We start from the raw sequence: 23,714 nt of genomic DNA, 5'->3' as shown, positions 1-23,714 counted from the left end.
GTCGCGGCGGCTGGGCCGGGCCGGGCTGGGCTGGGCTGTGCCGGCGGCGGGCGTGGGGCTGGCGGGAGCGGCTGCCCGGCGCGGTGCCCCGGCCCGGGGTGAGCATGGTGCCCTAGTGCTGGGGCTATGTCGGAGGCGGCCCGGAGCCTCCTGCAGCGCTGGGGCGCCAGCTTCAGGAAAGGCACCGACTTCGACTCCTGGGGGCAGCTGGTGGAGGCGATCGACGAGTACCAGATGTGAGTGCGGGCCCGGGGAAGGCGCGGAGAAACGGGCGGGCGGCTCCTGCAGTGCTTCCCTACCGCCCGGCACCGCCGAGCCGGGCAGCCCGGGGCGGGGCGGGGCGGTCGGCTGCAGGGCCTATAGGCCGCGGCCACCCCCGGCCTTGCCGTCGGGGCCGTTATGTAACGCGGGGCCGCCCCGAGAGGCGAGGCGGGATGCGGGACCCCGGCTGAGGGGAGCGGGGGTGGCCGGGACCCGCCCTGCAGGACAGAAGCCCCCTGGGTGCGGGTGGGCGCTGCTGCGGGGTTCCATGAGCGATGGCGGGAACCTGGGCGAGCAGCTGGGAGCTGAGGTTGTTGTGCTGGGTGTGTGGAAGAAGTCCCGAGCATTCGCTCCCTGTAGAGTATCAGCCATAGGGGAACCGTCCGAGAAGTCTAATAGAGCTGCTCGGGGCTGGAGGTGCAGCTGCCCTGGCTCCTAACTGGGTGCCGATACCGGGTGGACGCTGCATCGTGAGGTGCTCATCTCCTCCGTGCAGTCCCTCAGCGGGCAGGATGATGGACACTCGGTTATCTGCTGTTTGCTGGTGGGCTGCAGCTCGGGAAAAGCTGTTACTGCGCACATCTGCCCTTAGGTAGACATCCATGAGGAGCGCTCTGTGACCCTAACGCTGCAATGCCCCTAGGCAGTATTAGGGGTTAGTTTCCTTCAAGGAAATCCCCTCAGAACAGAAAGTCTGCAGGCTTCTCCTTCAGAGCTTGCTTTGCTGAGAAGTTCACTTAATGACTGCAGCCAGACCGGTGGAAGAGCTGAGGCATGGTTTTCATTCCCTTTCTCTTGCATCTGATAAGAACTGAGGTGATCTTGGTGCCTGTGCTTTATTCCAACATAGCAGCAGCATGATATATCTGTAAGAAAGCTCCTCTGGGTAGCACCATTGTGAGCTGCCCTTGTAAGCTTTACCACTGAGCCTCTGAATAGAGGAGCAGTCAGCAGATAAACTCAGTGGCCCCAGGAGGGAGAAGATCAAAGGGTGACAGGGATTTCCTGGGGAGGAGCAGAACCTTTCCAGTCTGCTTATCCACTTCTCTTAGATGTAGCAGGTAGACCAACAGCTTTGATCCGTAGGATAGAAACCAGAGTTAAGAAGCATAGGGTGAGATACCAGCCTCTAGCTATGGAGAAACATCCCATCGTGACTTCGTGCTACTTGCTGCCTTTTTAAATGGAAGTTTGATCACGCTGGTGCAGCTGGTTTAGATGCTGTTAGCAACTGCCAGTGTAGGAAGAATGGTAATAAACTGTGATGAGCTTGCTTACGCTGAGAAAGATCTTTCTAGTCTAAGTGAGTTCAATTCAGGGTTTTAATGGCTCCTGGCATAACTGCTCGCCTCCCTTGTCCAGGGGGCCTCCATCTGCTCAGGTCTGGAAGTTTCATGCCAAGATTGACCCACGCTCATGTGGGAGCCCTCAGCCACCAGCAGCACCTCCCACCATTGGACTATTGCCCACGCATCCATGGCAAGAAGCTGGATTCCTTTAGGAGCACAAAATTACGAAGAGATTGTATTGAGGTGTCCACAGTGCCTGTTGCTGTCTTAGGTTTTCCCCTCAACTCCTCTCTCTCTTGCCCATAAATATATGTATATATTCACAGAGAACAGCAACAATTGCAGTTTCCAATCGCATGGTTTCGCTTGTTTAATTTTCTCCTTCCTCCCTAGACGGAAACTGTAACTCTTCCCATAGATTCCCTCTAGCTTCCTTTCGCTTTCATGAACTGTTTGCTTGCTGTAACTTCCCAAACCCCTTGACACTGGGCTCTGTGGTGGTAATGGGTGGAGCTGCAGCTCTGCGTATGATGCTGACAGGCACAAATGGGAACTGCTGCACCCTGGGAGCCTCAGCCACAATGTCCCCATATCCCTCAGTGGGAGAGTGTGTGGCCATTGCCTGGGCTACCTGCTGCTCCTCTGTCTGCAGCCATTACTCTTGGCAGTCAGACTCTCCATGAGAAACACAGCGCTTGGATCTCAGTGGGTCCTTTCCACAGGCAGTGTAATTTATGATAGTTATAGAAGGGGCTGTTGGCTAGAAGGACCCTCATACCTTCTATTTTTTGACACACTATAAGTAGCTTTTCCTGCATAATACTTTGTCTTCTGTTTGTTAGTTTGTATTTGGTGTGGCCTGCTGTGGCTATAGAAATCTTTGTGAAGAAGCTTCTTGGAGCAGCAGTCTGTGCCATGTTTTCTGGACACTGTGGCAGTGGTGATGGGGCTCTGTGCTGTCCTCTCACTGTAGAATTTTCTCTCCTTCTCCTCCAGATTAGCGAGACATCTCCAAAAAGAAGCTCAGTCTCAGCACAACAACTCAGAATTCACAGAAGATCAGAAGGTAAGCGTTGCTGTTGGTGTAGTCAAGGAATGTGTCTCGCAGTTGTTGTTTTTGTGTCTGGCAGACCTGAGCTTTGTGATACCTGTTTTCCTCTCTTAATATGCAATAACAGAGGCAGAGCCCAGTGCAGCTGAAACTGCTGCCGTCATTAGATGTGACAGATGCTCTGCTGTGTAATACTGAGCGTCTGATGTCTTACATGCTGGTCAGAGTCCTTCATAATCTGAGTGTTTCTTTTTTTCTGGGTGACCTTTTGATTACTTGCTTATACAACGTTAGCGTGATTTGTGTTATGAAGACTGAATGCAGAATGTCTTGAGCTGTAAATGTTGAGGGTGAGCATGGAGGATCTTAGCCTAACATGTAATGCCTGACTGGAAAGGATCATAGCTGCATATTCCTTACTAGTTTCAGTGTTATTTATAGTCCTTCAGATTATTGAGCTGTCTTTCCTCTTTCCTCCCTTCTCTCAGCTGAAAAGGCTGTTTTTTGTCTGAGTATTGTTGCAATTCTGTGACAGGTTTTAGGAGGAGTATGTGTGTTGAAGTCCAACACACACAAACATCTTCAGCAGAATACAAGACCTGGGTTATAACGGAGTCTGTGTTTGTTAACGCCTGTCCTGAAAACAAGCCCTGGCTACAGAAATTGCAGATGAACTTGATCATTTATCACTATGAAATACACCTCTACGTGCAGTCTGACAGTGGTCTGTAAATGTTTTCTTGATGTATACCATCAAAAAGAGCAAAGGACCGGCCTTTTCTATTGCCCTTCTGTGAAGCAGAGGATAAGGCTTAAACTGAGTCAGAATCTTGGAGCAGGGCTGGGAGCACCTTTCCTGAACTGGAGGATCCTTGTTAACATTGGGCAGATGCTCACTCATTCATTACTTCTGCACTCTCTCCCTTCCTGATATCTTTCTCCATAGTTCTCACCTATTACCATTTTTACTGCACATTTCTCCTCTGTGGGGACTTTTGAAAATAGGATTGGTTAATATCATTCACTCAGCATACAGGAATAGAGTTTAGTGCACTTCTGGGTTTTCAGTCAGTTTAGTTAACTAGAAGTATATCTCCTCTCTTGCTCCCTCTCAAAAATGCCCATAGCTGAGCAGCTAGTTATACTGAAATACATTCCTGTCTTGGCATCCGCCCTGCTCTTTCATCTCAGCTATGGGAAGTTACTCGTTTCCTAATTTCTTGTCTTTTCTAGTTACTATTTGTTATGTAAGAACAACTTCTTTGTTTATCTGAATTCATATTTGTTTGTTTGCTTCAGTTTACTTATCTGATGCCGTGGGCCGGGCTGTGCATAACATTTCATTGACCAGAGAAGGCAAGTTTGTGAAACTAATTATGATTTCTAGTTGCTTGGTTTGCCCTTCTTCCAGTCTTTATCTGGATTTACAACTAGCTGTTTTCTAAAGGACCATAAATAGTAGTGAGAATTACAGTGGGATTGTCACTGTTTCTTACTTGACGTACCATGTGGAACAGATGGATTTCAGCAATGGTTCCTCTGTACCAAGGAAGAAGTGCTGGAACTTCTGGCTTTGCAACCACAAGGAAGGGACACTGCTCAGTTAAAATTCTCGACCCCAACTGTGTGTATAAACTTAACATGTTTGGGTTTATTTCGTGTATCACAGATGATGTTACGGTCCAGATGTGGCCACATCATACTTGATGGTGTGCCACTTGCTAATGTAATTGTACAGTGCTGTCATTTACCAACACTTGATAGATACCTCCAGTTTCTTTCATAGATGTAGTGTGAGCAGTTATCATTTACCTGCTAATGAAGATATCAAGTTAGGTAAGAATCCAGACATTTCAATATTCACACACCTTGCCTTTTTGCTAGTGATCTGAGTGTGTTTTGGACGATGTTGTGCATCTTCATTTGATAGGAAAAACCAGTCTCCAGAATTCATAGTTCCCTGGGTTTTCTGTCTTCCATTGGCTGCTGCATGTCATTCTAGAGTTTCAGTACCTAGAAAAGTCTCTGTCTTGGCTTGCAAACCTGATGGTGCTGTAATACGTATTAATGATTATGGATTTTGTTGAAAACTAAGATGTTTAAATCTAATTGCTTTGCAGCAGTCCTAAGGAGGCTGTGCAGCAGTTTCATCACTTAGAAGCTGTGAGTGTTGGATATTATCAGCTGTTGTCTGATGGGCTGACGTCGCTCTTAACATCTGCATTCTGCTGTTGTCTTTTACTTTCTTTCTCTAAAACTCTGCCTTCGTTCATGGTCAACTGCTACGCTTTGCTGAGCTGATCAGTTGGGTTTGGCTGTAACTGTCACTTTTCCTCCAGCTATGGCTACTTAGTTCTCTAAGCAGTAAATTTGACCTTTCAAGCCCTCTGCTGACCTCAGTTGTTGTTTCTCGTATGCCTTTATTACTGCAGATTGGAAAACAATGCTTTTAGTGCAGTGGTAGCTTACTGCAGTAAGAGCCCTGTTGCACAGTCATAGCATGATTCATTAAACTAGTGGTCTCCTAACAGCCTGGGCTCCTCTTTAAAGCCAAACTCTGCTCTGGCTCTGTATTTATGCAAACATCTTTGACTGCTTTACAGTTAGCACAGTCATTACTCACACTACAGCACTGAAGAAACCTTGACTACGAAATCAACTGACTTTATTCCCTTTCTAATCGCTAGTTTACATAAAACTGTATCTTCACAACTTTAAACTAGCAAAATTAATAATGACTTCAGTCTTTTTAATGAGATGCAGAATGTTTTCCCTGCTGCAAAAATGAGTCTTTGCATGGGACAGTTGCAGCTGAAAATGATAGCAGTGTTTAGCTGCATTTTTAACTTTTGGGTTGGGTGTGGTCCCTTAAAAAAATAGTTATGAATAATGCCTGCTGGGAGCTTGCCATGTTTCAATAGATTCCATATAAAACCTATTCTTTACTATGTTAAGAATCCCAAACTCTCTTCAATTAATCTGTTTCTAGAGGCATTTTTGCCCTTCAGCCCCCAGGAGCCAGAGGGCATGTGTTTTATAGCTGTTTATCCTGCTATGAGGTCTCCAGTTCAGGCAACGTTAAGAATAAAATATCTGTGGGACTGGAAATGGTGTTGCTCAGCTTCTCAGTGAATTAGTGATGCTGAGCTATCCCTGTGAGGTAGGAGAGAGTTGAGCAGTGTTTCTTGAGACCTAAATTTATGGTGTGGGCTTTGTGCTCTGTACACAATCACAGAATGACCCGGGTTGGAAGGGACCTCAAGGATCATGTAGTTCCAACCCCCCTGCCTGGCAGGGCCACCAAACATACACCTTTACTAGATCAGGTTGCCCAGGGCCCCGTCCAACCTGGCCTTGAACACCTCCAAGGACGGGGCATCCACAACCTCCCTGGGCAGCCTGTTCCAGGGCCTAACCACTCTCCTAGTGAAGAAGTGACAAGACAGTGAGAAGAGCATGTAAATCCATTCACAAGCTTTGATTCCATAGTGGAGGCTGTGAGCTGGCACCCTGCAAAGTCACTTGTAGCTCTTTTTCTGGTGCAGTTGGAGGGTGTTTGATGAAACATGGAGCTGGCATGCTCTTTGCTCAGAGATTTCCCTTCCTTGGGGAATCTACACATTCCTGTCTTTTATCCTTTATTTCACACCTTTGTCTTCTTTGAGATTCTGCCCATGCAAACATATCTTTCCAGATGTTCTCTTAGAAAAAGGCATTCCATATGTTATGCTGCAGCTGTAGTGTGTTCTTTCCCTGGGGAGCAGAGTCTGCTTCAGTAGCACTACCTGATCTCCTCTCGCCCAATCTGTCTATGTGAATCTGTAGAACCTGAATGTCACAGAATCACAGAATTGTAGGGGTTGGAAGGAACCTCTAGAGATCATCGAGTCCAACCCCCCTGCCAAAGCAGGCTCCCTACACCATGTCACACAGGAAGGCGTCCAGGCGGGTCTTGAATATCTCCAGAGAAGGAGACTCCACCACCTCCCTGGGCAGCCTGTTCCAGTGCTCCGTCACCCTCACTGTAAAAAAGAACTTCCTATGCTGTACTTTCATCCCATTACCCCTAGTCCTGTCCCCACGCACTACTGAAAAGAGACCAGCCTCGCCACTGTGGCTCCCACACCTCAGGTATTTATAAACCTGGATCAAGTCCCCTCTCAGCCTTCTTTTCTCAAGGCTAAACAGACCCAGTTCCCTAAGTCTCTCCTCATAGGGGAGATGCTCCAGGCCGTTCACCATCTTATGGAATGTGGGACTGAATATGTTAAAATTTACCCAGGATTGTGTGTATTCCTTTCCAATCCAGAAATGTCTTTCCCCTGTCTCTGCTGGAGAAGCAGCTGTGAATCTCTGTTAAGTAAAATGATTTGTTTTGGGAAGGTAGAAGTGTGTTGACTGAATCTGGACTGTGAGATGGACCTCCACACAAACGGTGGTATTTTAATTCTGCCATGTTGCATGCAAATATACTGTGGAGTTTGGGAATTCTGATACAGAGCAGCAGCACGTTGCTGCATGTGCTGCAGGTCCAAGAGAGCTGAGAACTGTGCAGATAAACTTGACTTTTTCTACACCAAAACATTTTTGTTGATTAACAAATCTGTGATGGTCAAAACCAATAAAGATAAACCATGCAGGTATGTCCACTTGACATACTACACAAGTCTGAATTGCTTTTGGTGCTTTTCACCTGGTAGCAATAGAAACAACTGCAATGACTGCTCCTGCTTCTTGTTTTGTGAGGCATAAAAGTTTCAGTAGTGCTGTCCTAAAAGCACAGCTGTTAGTGGAGGGCTGTTTTGAAGCTCTTCCCTTCTGTGCTTTAAAATCAGAATGGCAAATTACTTAGTGGTTTTGCTTGGGGGTATTTTAGGCAGCTGGCAGGATTGAATTAAATAAAATCTGTTTCACGCTTCTCTCAGATTTTAAATGCATTAGCAAATTATAGAAATGATAATAGGGGAAAACCAGAAATTTGCTCTACCTTTGTGCTTCATCTCCCTCCAAAACCTTCAGAAGAAGATGGATCACAGTTTTTCTGAGCTGACGTTCTAGGCGTCTGATGTCTGAGGAGGGCTGACTTGCTCTGCTGATACTAAGCTAAAGCAACTGTAAGCATGGCTCCTGAGAGGGGCACATTGCAGCAAACCGCTCAAGTTCTCAGAAGGTACAAACATTGCTTTGTTTGGATTTCCTTTTTTTTGGCTCTCTCCTATCACTTCAGAATAGTTGAGTTTATAAACAGTTTATGGTGTGGTACGTATTATGACAGTTTCTGCTAAGTGAATGACCCCCATCTGTACTGATGAGCTGTGGAAGAGAAGGTAAATGGCAGATGTTTCATTTTCATGTATTGCACTCTGAGAAAATCTTGCTTGTGTATTGAAGTGCTTTTGATGCTGGATAATCTGATACCGAGGAGTAGATCTGAACTCTTTGTAACTACTATTAACATGCTTTTAATATAAATAAGAACGTGGATTAATGCAGTTTCAATACTTACTTATTTATGCTTTTATTTTCAGAAAACCATAGCTAAAATTGCAACATGCTTGGAACTGAGAAGTGCAGCTTTGCAGGTACCGTTCTCTTTTCCATGTGATTTCATACTTGGTGGTAATTAACTTTAATGCTGTTTTCAGACATAGCCAAAACTTGTGGAAGCAGAATGAATAGCTCCTTGAACACTTGGACTTTCCATGTTGTCAGTGTGATGCCCCAGGCAGCTCCCTGAGACCCTTTAACTGCTTGTGTGAGGATGTATTATGATTTTTACAGGAGTTTAGGTTTTGTGTCTCTGGTTGCTTGCCTCATTTGCAACCTGCAGAGCTTGTTTGTCTAACCTGCCTGCGAGGGTAAAGAGACCCTTAGAGTTGCCCTTGCAATAAGCTGCCCACTTTATAGATCATAATGGAGTGTAAGAAGAGTTGTGTCCTGAGTAAAAAGAATGCGGGTATGGAGGGATGAACTGGTAAGTTGGGTAATTTGAGTTAATTAAATAACTCTTTCCCAATCAAGAGTGGTGACAGGGAATTTTTGCATCAAGTTACCAATGGCATCACTACTAATAGCTTCATGTTGGTGTAAATAGTGCAGCAGTGCCTTTGTGCTGCCTTCAGCTCTCTGAGAGCTTTCAATACATTGCAGATTCAGTCAGTATGGCATTCTGGAGCTGAGAATGAAAGTGAGGTGTGAGCAGACTAGTCTAGGTGCTAGGCAGTGGCCAGAATTATTTGATTAGCTCTCCCGTCTTTCTCTTTTGATCCTACCTGGGCTGTTTGAACAGCACTGCATTTGTTATGTGTTGCAGTGATTTTGTGATAAGGGCACTTTGTTACTTTGTATTGTAGGCTGATTTCATAGGTCAAAGCACTTCTCAGAACAGAAGATACAGAAGTGTGAGAGGCTGCTGAACTGAAGGGGGGATGTCTTGCAAGAATAGTTTTCCTTGCAGTTGGTTCTTCAGCAGTAATTCCAGGATTTCAGAACCTAGTGAGAGGATACTGCAACTTCTCACCTATTTGCTTCAGTGTGTTTCACACGCTGCGGTTTTGTTGCCATTTCTTAGTGGAGAATAATGAGCGTGGTCATCACCTCTTCTCCAGACAGTATGGTCATAGCAGCTTTACTGTCTTTCTGCAGACTTCTTAGGTCCCTGCTGATGCTTGAGCAAGAAAACCATGACAATAATGAGGCCTTACGGAAACATTGAAACAATGGGTAATCTTAACAGATACCTTGAGTGCAGTGACACAATAGTTAAGACCTGATTCTGTACCTAAAAGGGGATGTCCAATGTCAATCCCCTTACTTACACTTTTCTTTCACTAACTCTGCCACCTATCTCAGAAGTTGCTGTTTCAGCTTGACAAACTGAACTAACTCAGAATAAAAAATAAAGAAAAACTTTTCTGAGTTAGTAAGTGAATCGGCTTGCTGAGAGAAGCAGATGTGCTAGAAGCCAGATGAAGAAGCTGTATCATCACAGTTGGAGAAAGAGATGAGAACCCCTGTGGTGAGCTCTTAGGTCAGCTGAGTTGTTTTGTCAAGCTCATTCTGCCAGTGTTATAATGCTCCAAGTATGTCTTGAACTGTGTGGGCTCCTTTAGGAGCATTGCTTTGCAGTTTTAGAGGTGATCTTGCTTCGGTACAACTTGACTGGGGAAGAATTAAAACAAGTCTCTTTGTCCTAATGTGCCTGTTTGTGATGGGAATGAAAGCTTGATGAGCTACTTGTAATCTCTTTATTTTATGTTGGAACACGGGTACATTTTCTGTCAACAAATGATAAGTTGTCTACTTTCTGCTTCATCTATGAATGTAGCCTCCAGTCAAGAAGTTTTGTGGAGTTTTTTGTTTAAGACATAGCTTTGAAGTAACAGTGTACTTGAATAAAAGGAACACCTTGCACTCTTACTTTGAAATGTATTAGCTTTGTCTGAGGGGAAGATACAGAAAAGATTAATTCTTTCTTTAATTCCTAGTCCACTCAATCACAGGATGAATTTAAGCTTGAGGATCTGAAGAAGTTGGAACCAAGTAAGTAATATCTTTGTACTATAAGTGACTTTCATAATTGCAGCAATACAAATACTGATCACTGTGTGATTTGACAGTACTGTTGTTTTTAGGTAGTTCTTTCAAATGTCTGTTACCACATAAACAAAAGTTGATGTGTATTAAGGAATATAATGTGGGTAATTTTGAAGTGTTGCAGCCCTATAATGTTTCAGATGATGCATTAAGCTTTTTTTTCCTGTCGTGCTTTGGATCCTGCTAACTTCGCACAGAATAGTGACATAAGTTATCAGCACTGTATTGTATATTCATCGGGACAATTTACCTGCACGTAACTTATTTGAACAGAATTCCAAAGCTTCCTGCCTGTAGAATTGAATGTGTTTTTCTTCTGAAAGTATTTAACTTGTGCTTATGGTAGCCAATCACTTGCCGCTAAGCCAGAGTAATGTTGTGAGACTAATGAAGTTGAAGCCTTTGAAGGGTTCTGCATGCTGTTGCTTTTTCCCCAACTGATCCTGGGTCAGTTTTTGGTATGTTTATTGAGGGAAAAAAACCACTATCTTTCATGTAGGAATTACCTTTTTATCTGCTACATATTCCTTTCGATAACACTGACTGACTTATTCTCAAAGCATCTTTCTTGACCTCATTGCAGCCTTTCAATACCTGAAGGGAACTTACTCCCAGGAGGGGAGTAAACTCTTGGAAAGGGCTGACAATAGCAGGACCCGGGGAAATGGTTTTAAGTTAAAAGAGGGAAGATTTAGGTTGGATGTTAGGGGGAAGTTCTTCACTAGGAGAGTGGTTAGGCCCTGGAACAGGCTGCCCAGGGAGGTTGTGGATGCCCCGTCCTTGGAGGTGTTCAAGGCCAGGTTGGACGGGGCCCTGGGCAACCTGATCTAGTAAAGGTGTATGTTTGGTGGCCCTGCCAGGCAGGGGGGTTGGAACTACATGATCCTTGAGGTCCCTTCCAACCCGGGTCATTCTGTGATTCTGTGAACAGTGCTTCCATATGTAGGCAATATCATCATCAATGCCAACATTTCTGTTCTTCTTGGAGAACAGGAGATATGGAAGATCTGTTTTCAGGAGTGGGGGGGGGGGGGAATGGGTTGGGTTTGTTCTTTTCACACCTCTATCATTTAGGGAGATACTGAGGATAATTGTGATGGGCAGATGGTGTTGCCACTTTGAGTAAGTTGAATTTCTCTACATTATGGCTCTCTAAGTAATTAGCACAGCATCATATAGAAAAGGTTGTGGGGAAGGAGGATGTGGAACTGAGGTCCAAGTGCTTTTAATAGAGGTAGTTTACGAGACTGCTAGGTCTGTGAGGACCATGCACACAGGAAAGGCTTTAATGCTGTGTTCAAACTAGTAGGTCTTTCTTGCTCTGCGTGCTGCATGTCTTGCCTCTGCATCCTCTGGTTTGGAATTATTTCATGCAGATACTCCTGCTGTCTGTTTACAAAGTATTTAAAGTGCTGGAGTAAGTTTAGTGATTGTAGATCTTAGACTCCATTAGGTAACGACTGGTGAGTGAGTGGTTGGTAGGAGTCGTGTTTTAATTGATCACACTGTTCTACGAATCAAAGGAAGTGAATACTGAAGGTTAAAACTTCCATTTAGATGCCCGCTTTTCTAAAAAGCCCAAATTTCAATTGCAGTGTTGTGGCTTGTTTTGCCCTTCCTCTGAGAATAGATTTCTATCTGTCAAAACACGGTTCAGCAGCATGAAGCCCATTCAACCCACACTTCATACAAATGACTGTATTAAAGCTGAGTGGTGATTGTGACCATCAGTCCTCAAAGACACTGAGTTACAAAGACACCCTCAGATTCGGGGTTGTTTTTCTTCCTCTGTGCTGTCAATTTCTCTCCTCTTACTTGCTATGCCTGCATTTCACGCTGAGGAAGATGACTGGTTTTATTTGCTTGTAGGATTTGTCACTGAATCTCTTGTGCTGTGATAACATGCAGGAGGGTCTGTACATACAGATGGTGGTTTTGAGACTGTGTGTGTGAAATCATTGCTCACACACTGGAACTTTCAAATTCTCCTTGTGAGAGCGTATACCAGTGTTAAATACACTGTAGAAGTGGATGGGCTGTGTGCATGTGTTGGCATTTGTGCATAGATGAGATGAAGTGGATCGGGAAATGTTCTAGCTGAAAACTAGTGGGTTTTGGTGGGTTGGTTTGGTGACCTCCTGAGGTGTGAGAGTTACCTGATGGTGTGTGGTCAATAAACCTGATGTTAGAACTGCAGTTATTTACTGTTGGTGATTAAGCAGAATTGAGTGCATTTTAAAAACTTGATTTAAAAACTGCTCTGCTGTAAAAGCGAGAGAGTTTGGGTGATACTTCCAGAAACGTTTCTGATCTGAGCATTCTGTGTAGCATTTTTCTTACTAACGCTGCCAGGATTTTGGAGAGGAATAAACTGTCATAAGCAGGGCTGATACCAACTTGTACATGTGGAGATACAGCTCTGTGGCAGGAGTGTGTATCCTTAACTCTGCATTCGGGCTGTGTCGAGGATTCAGATGCTGTAAAGCTGTTGACCTCTTTCTCCCAGTGCTGGTATCACTTTATGCCCTCTAGTGATAACTGAGATTATTTGCAAGAAGGTTTTTTCAGGGGATCTTCTTGGGGGAGAAACCCATTACTGGGAAAAGGGGAAAATCTCACGCACACCAAACTTTGGAAAAAGGAAGGAGAACAACTGCAGGGTTGTTTTTTGCTTCTGTTTAATGTGTGCATGGTCAGAACGAGATTCTACTTCAGTGAGGTTTTTCTGTTTGGGGCAGTTTCACTTTCTGTCTCATTATGATGCTTCTCTCCAAGAGTAAGAGAGTTCTCCTGAACCTCAGCTGTGCTGGAAGGCTGCCCAGCCTGGGTTCTCGCTCCCTGTCTCTGAAAGCTTTCTTCTCTTCGTAGGCCTGTTAGCCATCATGAAATGTTTGTTTATATGCCTCTGGAAATACCTACTCTTACTAGTTAAGGTACCATTGCCCCAGGGGCCTGTCACTATTCCTTATGATGCTTTTGTCACTGTGTTTATTATGCCCATCTATATAAATATGTGGTGATGAAGTTGTACAGTCTCAGTTGCAAGTCTGAAAGTCCTAGTGATATGCCTTTCATCAGGACTGTATTCATGTTCAAAGTATGAGCATGGCAGGGTTTTTTTTTGTTATTTTTTACTATAATATGCAAAGTATTACATGCTTTTTTATGGATAGAGATTCTTACTGGTTTTGCTTTTTTTCCTTCTCTGCAGTCTTAAAGAATATCCTCACTTACAATAAGGAGTTCCCCTTTGATGTTCAGCCTGTCCCACTCAGGTAAGAGGGAGAACTGCATCACTGTATGGTGTGCATCTGAGACATGAGAATTTCTTAGAGCTGCCTACTTGCTGCCTTGCATTGGGTAAGCAGGTAGAAAAATAAGAAGTTTTGAAATCTAGTTTTCCCATTTCTGCTAAAACTGAAGTAAAATGTTGGTAAAATCAGTAGTTGGGAGGTCCTACATCTCTGTAGATCTCCTGGTTTTAGACTCTGCTATATGTAGTAGGAAGCTTTCTACAGTAGTAGCTAATCAGAAAAGTGAAATGACATTGAAATATGGTGCTCCTGCTTTATACTCAGATGCTGCTGTGCAAGTTGAAAATCAGAGGATGAATGATCTTTGGTCACAGTCATCTTTTTGGCATTTACAGGAAGATATTAGCGCCAGGAGAAGAGGAACACTTGGAGTTTGAGGAGGATGATGAGGAAGGAGGAGCTGGAGCAGGGTCTCCAGACTCTTTTCCTGCTAGAGTTCCAGGTAGGAACACCAGCTTTCCATTACCAACCTATACAGTGTGTGTAAATTCTGTCTCTGAGAAGCCCTTTTCTCCATCTTGATTTTACAAGTTTGGATGAAGAGCAGCAAGCTGTACTGGAAACTCTGGTGTTGTCCTGGAAAACCATGAAGGTGTTCAATGGACTTTTTTTCTCAGCAAACTATATCCTGTTGCAGAACGGTTGTACCCATGTTCTGCAAGGTGCTGCCATCTACCTCAAATCATTTGTCTTTATTCTTTCTTCGAACTCAGTATAGTCATTCCAAGTGTTTTCTTAATGGTATTATGTGAAGAACTCTGAACACATTCAAATGTAACCTGTGGCAGTGTTTGCTGCTTCAAGAAGTATCACATCTTGCTAAGAGATGTGAGGGGCTATTGCTCATTAATCCTTTGTTGCATCAGCTAGTAAAACAGTAGCTTGGAGTAAAGCCAAGCTGGAGGAGAAGAGGGGTAGCTTTGGCTATACTAGCATGAAGTCCTTGTTCACATAAAGGCATTTTAGGAATGGATGTACCTGCAAATTTGACAGAGCACAGGGATTTGTTGTTTTTTTTTTTTTCTTTCATTCATGATGTAGTTTCTTTGAAGAAGAAACAAGTTTTTAGCTTTGGGGCAGAGTGGAAAACTTCTTATTTCAAGAAGATGATAATAAATAGGGGAACTGGAACTGGAATTAAGGCTGGAAGAGCTGAGAAGTTTATTCTAGGCACACAGGCTATAATATATGGGCATGTTGTTTTGCTGACATACTGCTGTCTTGATCTTTGCTATCAACTCTGATAAATCTGTTTATTAAGATGCATTCTATCTGTTTTAAGTACGACATCTATCACAAGATTCATTTAAGCTTCCTCTAGGTGTCTATATGGTACATATCAGTCTCAGATTTCTCTTGGATTGTGTAAACGTTCTCAATTCTAGATTTTCTGAGTGGTTTAAGTATTCTGCTCTTTGACGTCTCCAGGTAACTAGATAAATGTCAAATTTAAGAGGGATACTTCTGGGTTTGTTTTGTTTATACCTTTCAGCGCACTGTTTATGCTGGGTTTAAGCTGGGGAAAGAAGTGAGAGACACTTGGAATAAGTAACTCTTGGTGTGCTGGTGAACTAATAAGGTCATAACTATTACTGTAGTTCTCTGTGCATGCTAGTGGAGCTGTCTACATACAGTCGACAGAGAGACTGTTCATGTGCTTAAGAAAGAATCTAAGCTGACTGTAAGGTTGTGTACAGCTAAATTATTCTTTCAGAATAATTCAGAAAGAGAGCTATGGGGCATATGCCTTCTTACACAATTACTTCTTTGTAAAATGATGCTATTAGAGACGTTGCTCACACCTCATTTTCTTAATGACATTTTCCATTGTCATCTATTCCATGGTCTATCTGACTTTTTGGAAACTTCTGCATTAAGTTAAACCTCCTTGTATATTAATCTGAACCCCTAAGGTGGTTCTGTATGACTGGAACACAGGTCTTGTTTTCCCATTGAATTTGTGTGGTGTTTCTGACCTGTTTGGATGTTAATTGGTTGCTCTCTCTGTGGGCATAGAGGCTTAAGCAATTGCGGTTTGCAGCCTTTTGAGGTGAGCTTTTTAAGTGGACTTTCCATGCTGAATTAAGAGTACTTTGTGTCTGTTTCTGGGCCCCTCAGTTCAAGAAAGGGAACTTCTAGAGAGAGTCCAGCAGAGGGCAACAAAGATGATGAGGGCCTGGAGCATCATGTAACTGTGATGTTCATCATTCAGCTCTTAGTTTCAAAGCTCAAATCTTGGGGGTAATGATTGCATTACTCGGTGTCAGTGTGGTTAGTCTTAATTTCCCTTCAGAGCCAGAAAAGGAGGAAGTCCTATTTGGTGTCACATGTAGCTCTCTAGGAGTCTTAATGTGCTACTAAAAATGTGCTGACTTGCAGTGTAGCCCAAAGTAGGATTTTCTTTTGTGGAATACGTGTTTGAAGAGGAAATCTTGCATTAAAAGTATGCTTGTAGTTATACTTCCAGGCTTTGTGAAGATGATCTGAGCAATGCCTTGCAGCCTCTTAACAGCAAAGGTTTCCTCTCTGCCTTTCTCCTGTTTATTGTACCTTTATTAGAGTGCTGTGCTGGCAGTAGATCCTTCTGTGATCTATTTCTGTTGTGAACCCAGCAGGAGACCTGCTGCCTTCTCTCTGAACTGGGAGCTGGGGATGGAGAGACTGGGCGCCTGGTCCTGGTGTTAGTGAGCCTTTAGGTTGCTTCACTTCTGTATATCTGACGTGCACACCAAGAATGCATTTGTGGATGTTCTTTTATTGTTATTATTTTTATTTCAAACATCTCTTCAGGAGGTAGCACCAAGATGAACTAGAGTGTGTGTGCTTCTTGATAGAAATAAATGCTTTCTAATCAATTGAAGCATTCTTTATGTTATGATCAGAAGCACATCCCATTGCTTCAGAAGCGTGGGTCAGATACTGCCATGATACGCTGTCAGGTGTGCTGTATGTCTGGGACGTGGCTCTACCAGGACGGGAAGGTACAGATGTGAATTAAGGCCTTGATTCTTGCCCTGAAAGGGGACTGGGTGTGGGAATGCCATGAGATCTCCCTGCAGCTCTGCAGCAGAACACACTGCTCCTTCTTACAAAGCTAGTCCCTCTAATATGAAAAAAACACCTCAGAACTCCAACTCTTCAAGAGGATCAAAGGAAAAAAGGGATGAAGGAAAACCCAGCTGGAACTTGCCAAAGGAAACTAATACTTTATTTACATCTCAAGCCTAGGAATAACTTTCTTTTTATTAGAAAACCAAAACTTGAATTTAAACTTGCTCGTGAGTCTAAGCCTTTTCTGCCTGCTAGGAACTCCTTCCTTAATGCTCTCATTTAAGTACAGACCCGTAGAACTCAAAGTTAAGACTCTCTCTTCTGGTTCCCTTGCATCCAGTGGGATTTGCAACAATGCCATTTTCCTCCTTGTTTTCCCAGCTTTAAGTGTTCAGCATGAAGCCAAGTCATGTTCGGTGGGGTGGGTGCTCCTGATTAAGTGCCTGAACTTCCTGCAGCTGCAGATTGAATCCAGCTTCCCAAATTTAATCCTTAAAAACTATATAAATGGAATTCCACGCATGAGTTACTCGGCATGAGGGCAAGAAAGAACGCTTTAAACAAAGCTCTTCTCTGTTCTCAGGACATCAGTGGCTTTGGTTTTTCATATGAATTCATTTGTCTTGAAGCAATCCTGGATTTCTTGGTGCAGACTTTGAGATCGGTCAGACTATGTGTGGCTGTGCATGCGTTCCTATAGCACTGTGTGCTGTTGGGTTAAGAGCTGTTTGGATTTGTGGGGTTTGGATCTCCCGTTGGAGAGCACCATCCTCCAGAGGTGTTGGGATGCACGTGGCCTCTGTTGTAAGGTGACTCAAAGGTTAACAATGTGCTTTACTCTTTTCAGGTACTTTATTACCCAGATTGCCATCTGAACCCGGGATGACATTACTCACCATCAACATAGAGAAAATTGGTCTGAAAGATGCTGGGCAGTGCATTGATCCTTACATCACAGTCAGTGTGAAGGGTAATGATTTCTGTTCCTGGCTCCTCGTTTCCAGTTTGGGGAAAGTGTGTGTTTCCTGAAAGCTGTACGGATTTTTATTGTTACATTCTGTCTGCAGGGAATAGCAATTGTTCTTAAGGGCATTTTACATTGTGGACTTAAGGCTGATTCAAGGGTGGCAAAAACCTGTATTTAGGAGATAGTGGGAGGCAAATCACTGCACTGAGGGGTGCTGCTCCTGAGCTGTGAGCTGAGTAACAGTGACTTGGCTGGCTGCTCTTATCTATTTCAGCTTCTTTAGCTGATTTTAAATGTAAGTGCTTGGATTCCTTGTACTCCCCAACACTTATTGGTCTCTGGGCTTCCTGGAGACAGCAAACCACAGCTCAATGGCTCCATTCTTGCCCTATCATTAAACCAATTACTTCTGTAGAACAAAGATTTTCTTACCAAGGTTTGAGCTTTTAGAGGAATTAATATGAAGTTGGGAAGGAACGTCTGAAAGCGAAACAAAATATAAAATATATATGTTAGCCTTGACACTAAAATACTTCAGCTGGTTTGGGGGGCTGACTTCCCCTTCTTGGAGAGCTTTTGAGAGTGTGAAAGAATCAATGCCTCTCTCAGCTGCAGATCCGCAGTTTTAAGATGACAACATGGTTGATGGCTTATGTTTGAGAGCGAGGTTGTTGGTATTCAGAATCTCATTAGCAGGAGCATCTACCCCTTCCCCATCCGTTAGCAGGAAGCCACTATAGTCAGAATTACTTACCTTTAACTCACCCTGTTTGACTTCTGCTCGTCTTGACAATCATTGGAAGCAAATGATTTTTCTTTATCAGATGAAAGCTGGTGGCTGAGCCAAAAGCCTCTGCTCAGCTGTGGTAGTGACTTTGTGTTTGTCCTTTAGATGTGCTATTAGATTCCAAAAGTAGTGCTGAAGTACTTCTTAGGTGTATGATCGGGCTGCTTCATCTGGCAGAGTTCTCTGACAGGCACAAGGGACACAGTACTGAATGTCAGTCAGATCCCAGGATGTTCTCAAATGTTACTTACCAAAACATACAGGCAGAAAGCTTTATCTAGCCCTGCTTTGTCTGTTTTTTTTCAGCGGTGAGGCTGAAATGTGACTGACAAAAGGAAGGCAAGAGTCTTAAAAACATGCAGCACTTGTGTTTTCAGCATTGCAGCATTATTTTTAGCTTATGTAACTATTCTTCAAGGCTGCATTTCTCCAGTCATTTTGGGTCTTTCTTTGCTTCCAGAATGCCAGCAAGCTGAGGGATGGGTGCCTTCAGTGGTGGGGCAGCTGGATGGATGTGGTTTAATCAAAATCCGTTCTTTCCTGCTGAGTTTCTCTTGGCTAACAGGAAAACACCAGCACTAACAGAGTTCTCAGATTAAATCCTGGCAAAGAATTTGTGAAGCAGAGATCTGTTGTTCCTTCCCCTCGTTTTTTGCCTTTCTTTAATTATTGCATATTGTTAAAACTTGCTTGCCTCCAGAGCTGGCTTTTGTTTCCTTTCTGGAGCTGAGGAAGGCTGTGTATTTCTAGGCTCGCATCTCCAACAAGGCTTTGTGTTGACATGGTGCTCTGCTTGCAAGCTGAGAAGTTGTGATGTAGCACAGGTGGTCAGAAAGTGTATGCGGGAGGGGCCTACCACCTGCTCAACTGATTGTGATTCGGTTCTTCATTCCTCAAGATTTTTTGGGAGCAGGAGCCTCGTGAGAAATGTTGTCTGTGGTGGCTGGTGCTGGCAGCTGGAGTCCAGCCCAGGCCCATCTGAAGATCCAGCAGGGATAACACACACTGCATCTGGGCAGCAAAGTGGGGCCTGCAGGCAGCACCTCTCCCATTCTCATGCTGTTTCTTTCTCACAGATTTGAATGGAATAGATCTGACTCCCGTGCAAGATACTCCCGTGGCTTTGAGGAAAGAGGACACGTATGTCCATTTTAATGTGGACATTGAGATTCAGAAACATGTTGAAAAACTAACTAAAGGTATGTAGTAGCAGATAGCAGAAATGGGGTTGGGGAGCTTGGAAAGCATAGGCATGGGTTGCTCTTGATCTAACAAACAGGCTGAGCATGAGCTGCTGCTGCAGGGCTGAAGCTCCAGATGAAGATGAAAAAAGACCTCTGCATCGTGTTGTTTTCAAATCAATCATTGCGGTGATTTGAAGGTGGGGGAGGAATGAATGAAACCAAATACAAAGCAGCAGCCTGCTCTGCTACGTGGGTGTTGTTTCTTTGTGACCTTCCCAGTGGCTGGACAGTTCCCTGGATATGAATCTTGAGTGAAGGGTACAAACTCTTGTGAGAGCGTTGTGAGAACACGGTGTCTCTTGGAAGGAAATTACAAAGTGTTGGAGGTGACTCCATCCAGCTTGCACAGAGCATCTTAATGGCACTTAAACTTTCTGATGAGCGTTGGCCATAATTGCTAACATTTCTCCCATTTTCCATTCTAGGTGCAGCTATTTTCTTTGAATTCAAACACTACAAGCCTAAGAAAAGGTTTACTAGCACCAAGTGCTTTGCTTTCATGGAGATGGATGAAATTAAACCTGGGGCAATTGTTATAGAACTGTAAGTTACTGAATATTATAGAGGAAATGAACTATACTTTAGTTAGGGTGTGTAGATTGTTGCGTTGTGGAAGGTTCAATAAACTCATTGCACTGAGTTTCGTAAGGAATATTCTATTTTTAATAGGAAGGGAAGATAACATGCTTTTAGACAGATAAAATGGCTGGAGACCCTTCTCAAAAACGAGACTATTTCCAGCAGAAATGCTGGTGTTTGTAACTGAATTTTATATGAAGCTTTGTGGTTTTCTTTCAGGAAGAAAGTGAGCCTTGCAGTTCTCTATTCTTCTGTGCGAAGGGTGCTGAACTGAATATGTGCTGGCTGGGGTTCTTATTTTAGTTTCTTCCTGTAAATCCATTCATTATTGTTCCAGTCAATCTTATCTGTTGTATTTAAAAGATGATGGTAATAGGATCTGGATGGGACAAGCTTTCTAGCATGCTTTCATCTTCCTCATGGCCTTTAGCACTTGCATTAACTCACTTTCTTGTGGTTACAGGTACAAAAAGCCCACTGACTTTAAAAGGAAGAAATTGCAACTGTTGACCAAGAAACCACTTTACCTTCACCTCCATCAAACATTGCACAAGGAATGACCCTATTTGTGAGACTTCTGTGAACTGAACCTCAAGTCATGGTAGCTGTGTGTAGTAGCCTTAGGCTTCGAAGGGCAGGAAAATGACTGTATTCATGCCAGTAGGTCAAACGGGACCATCACACACTGCACAGCACTACTTCAGGGTCAGAGGCAAGCCCACCATCCAAGTGCAAAATTTTTCAGTACCTTCCAGATGCAGGTTTTTCTGAAAGCCCTGAAATATTTTGACTGCTTTTCCTAATTTTGCTGTTCGTCACCTTTATCTTAACCATTATTATCCTTTTGCCTCTAACTCCACCAAAGGTCGGAGACCTCCCTTTTGCCAGACCTGTAGCAATAAAGACGTGGCAGGCCTACTAACCTGTTTACACTTGCTGTGCTATTGTAGTTCCTCTCATCTGCATTTCAGAGTCCTGGGTAGCAGAAGAGCAGGAGGAAGAGAAGGTGGGGTGGGAAGGAGCTTGAGCTGCTGGACGTGATGGTGAAGCGAGTGGGAGGAGGATGGGTCGAGTGAGGTGGCCGCAGAAGAGCTCCTCGGCCAGCTCTTGTGCTTTGCTTGGGCCAGGAAGAGGGTGACTGCAGATGAGAAAGCTGAACTATGATTGTAACAGTTGAATCTTAGTTCTTAGCCTTGCCTGATCCACTCTTACCAAGTTTTGGACGCAGTACGTATCACAGTCCTTTAAATCACAGCTACTCCCTAGAGTTGATTAGTCTGTATCTTGTCACAGAATGATTTGCGAAGATGGGTGGGGGAAGGAGGAAGGCTTTCTTTGAGGCTTCGTCTTCACGTCAGTGGGTATTTCTCCATTCCAGTCGTAGCAGGACGGGCCCCTCAGTGTTCCAACAGTTTTCCAGAGCTTTTGTTGAAGTCGATCTGGCTATTGGGTTGGACCCCTCCCCTCCTTTTACAAGAAACTGCTGTTCTTATGGAAACTGATCGTATGCAGTTTTCTGCATGTTTTGTGCAAGTCTGGAAACTTACTCCAAAAATTCCCTTTTTATGTAAGTAGATAGGATTAGCATTTATTTTCTATATTTTTGGTTCAGTGTGTGATAAGCTGCAGGACATTGGCTTACGATGACACACTTGCATTCACTTTTTGACCTAATAAAGGGACAGAAGTAGACCCCAGTCAAGTCTTTCATATATTTAATACAGTACTTTAATGTTTGATATACTTATTATGTATCTAACTAGTGCCTAACTACTCTGCTATGCTAACAACAGACCCAGCTCCCCAGCTAGTGCCAAACACGAGCTTTATTTCAGGCAGTCTGGATGCAGGTGTCCCACCAGTTTCTTTTCTCTGACCCGTAGCCCCGAGATGTTGCAGTTTGCTTTACAGGGACAGGGTGTTACTTTTCCTTGTCTGCCTGTAGATGGCTCTTGGACGTATTATGAGGAGAAGAAGCTATTTTTGAATGTGCTGATTTTTCTCACCTTCCCTCGGTTCTGGCTTAAGTAGGGATAAATTTCCCTCAGTCTTCCTCACTGAATAACTGATGAGCTATTATTACAAAAGCCAGCAACGCTGCTTCAGATACTACCAGTAGTCGGAGATTGTTGGTTTTTTTTTTCTCCTAAAGGAAGAAAAAGTACAAGTGAATTTTCCTGTTTATGGGTCTTTGTGGTACCCCAATGGTGTTGTGCTGCGATAGCATCCAAATATCAAGCCCAGGAAAAGATCTCCGTGTGAGCTGCAGAAACCTCTGGATGAAGCATTCTAAATACCACACAAAAGTATTTTCTTTTTTAAATCCTTCAAATCTGCTAAAGGATAGAGCAGAGGCATTGGTTTAACGTCTGTGGCTGCAAATAAACCTGAGCTGGGGCAGTAGCTAGGTTAATTGCTGACAGTCCTTGGCTGGTTCAGGTCTCTTTCTGACCGAGGAATCTGGAGTGCCAAGCCTTAGCGTCTCCCTCTGCAGGCACCAGCCCTGGCTCTGTCCCTGCCATCCTCTCGCTGCTTCTGGCGTCACTCAGTGCCCAGTGAAAGCACTGAAGTAAGTCATGCGTTTCCTCTGCCTGTGACTGACAGCACACTCAGCGCACTCAGCCTCCTCCTGGTGCTCCCAGAGGATGATTCCTTCCGGCTTTAGGGTGTCTTAACTAAGGCTCGCTGGGTGAGGAAGGGAAGAGACACTGAACATCACAGAGCTTGGTGTTGGGAAGATCCTGACTTACCCGCTATTCACACTGAATGTTCTCACTTAAAATTCCAAACCCATTGTTTCAGCTACTTACCGTGACTCCTCTCCAGCCTCTATGTGTCCCTATTAACTCCAGTTATAGCAAATGTCAACTGGGTGGTGTTTTTGTTAAATACACGAGTAGAGCTTTGTATTTAACTCATTGTGAATTAATGGCTGTAAGTGGGAAATGCCATTTTTGAAGTTGCTTTTTCATTTTCCTGTGAACTGTTACTCACGGAAAGGACTAAGGACTACTACCCCTCACACCACAAGCTCCTACCTGTATGATTTTATGCTTTAGTGATGTTCTGCCTATCTTGTCCTTCGTCTGAAATCTGAAGCTTAATACTTTTGTACTGTAAGACTGTGTAACACCTCCATGGCAACTTTAATGGCTGCTTGTACTCTGGCAGTAAAGCTGTAATGGCCTTCATTAGATTTTTATTATTCCTAGTTTTCTCTTCCCTTTGTTTTTTCACCTTGCTGTTAAAACCCCACAAAGTGGGCCCATGTGCTGTGCCACCTACTGCAACATCCTTGTGTTTGAGTTTTACATTCCTGGACTTCTTTGAACATCTCTAAGCGTAAGGTATGTTTATAAAGCTGTCCACTGTTCTGTGTGGATTAACTGACTGAAAGAATACAGTTTAGTACGGTTTACATAAAACCACTTTGCTTTAGTGAAAGGTAGATTCTATTATTGTATAAATATCAAGAACAGACTTAGTGCTGAGGAAGCTGAATTACTCTTTGATACTGAGATGCAAACTGACCTCCCCACCCTTGCATAGAGTGCTGCAGGTCAGTATTGGAAGTG

The 23,714-nt window shown here is 43.8% G+C and overlaps 1 protein-coding gene across 2 annotated transcripts; it reads left to right on the top strand.

The window, feature by feature from the left end:
• The first annotated feature begins 27 nt into the window (after positions 1–27).
• Positions 28–23,350, top strand: AIDA (axin interactor, dorsalization associated). 2 transcript variants are annotated; one of them, XM_015857189.2, is made up of 10 exons: positions 28–236; positions 2,547–2,616; positions 8,130–8,183; positions 10,089–10,143; positions 13,409–13,472; positions 13,847–13,953; positions 17,410–17,532; positions 19,393–19,515; positions 19,986–20,103; positions 20,603–23,350. In XM_015857189.2, the coding sequence occupies exons 1-10, from the start codon at positions 127–129 to the stop codon at positions 20,697–20,699; spliced, it is 921 nt and encodes a 306-aa protein (XP_015712675.1). In that variant the 5' UTR covers positions 28–126; the 3' UTR covers positions 20,700–23,350. The 2 variants fall into 2 exon arrangements, with proteins under 2 accessions (XP_015712675.1, XP_015712672.2); XM_015857186.2 differs by lacking the exon at positions 28–236 and adding an exon at positions 1,629–1,793.
• Positions 23,351–23,714: the final 364 nt, after the last annotated feature.

The sequence above is a fragment of the Coturnix japonica genome, chromosome 3 (assembly GCF_054131305.1).
Source record: "Coturnix japonica strain WE chromosome 3, WE-NBRP24, whole genome shotgun sequence".
In the NCBI taxonomy this organism is placed as follows: Eukaryota; Metazoa; Chordata; class Aves; order Galliformes; family Phasianidae; genus Coturnix; species Coturnix japonica.
The sequence above is the reverse complement of the archived record's forward strand: the minus strand, read 5'-3'. Positions and strand labels throughout refer to the sequence as shown.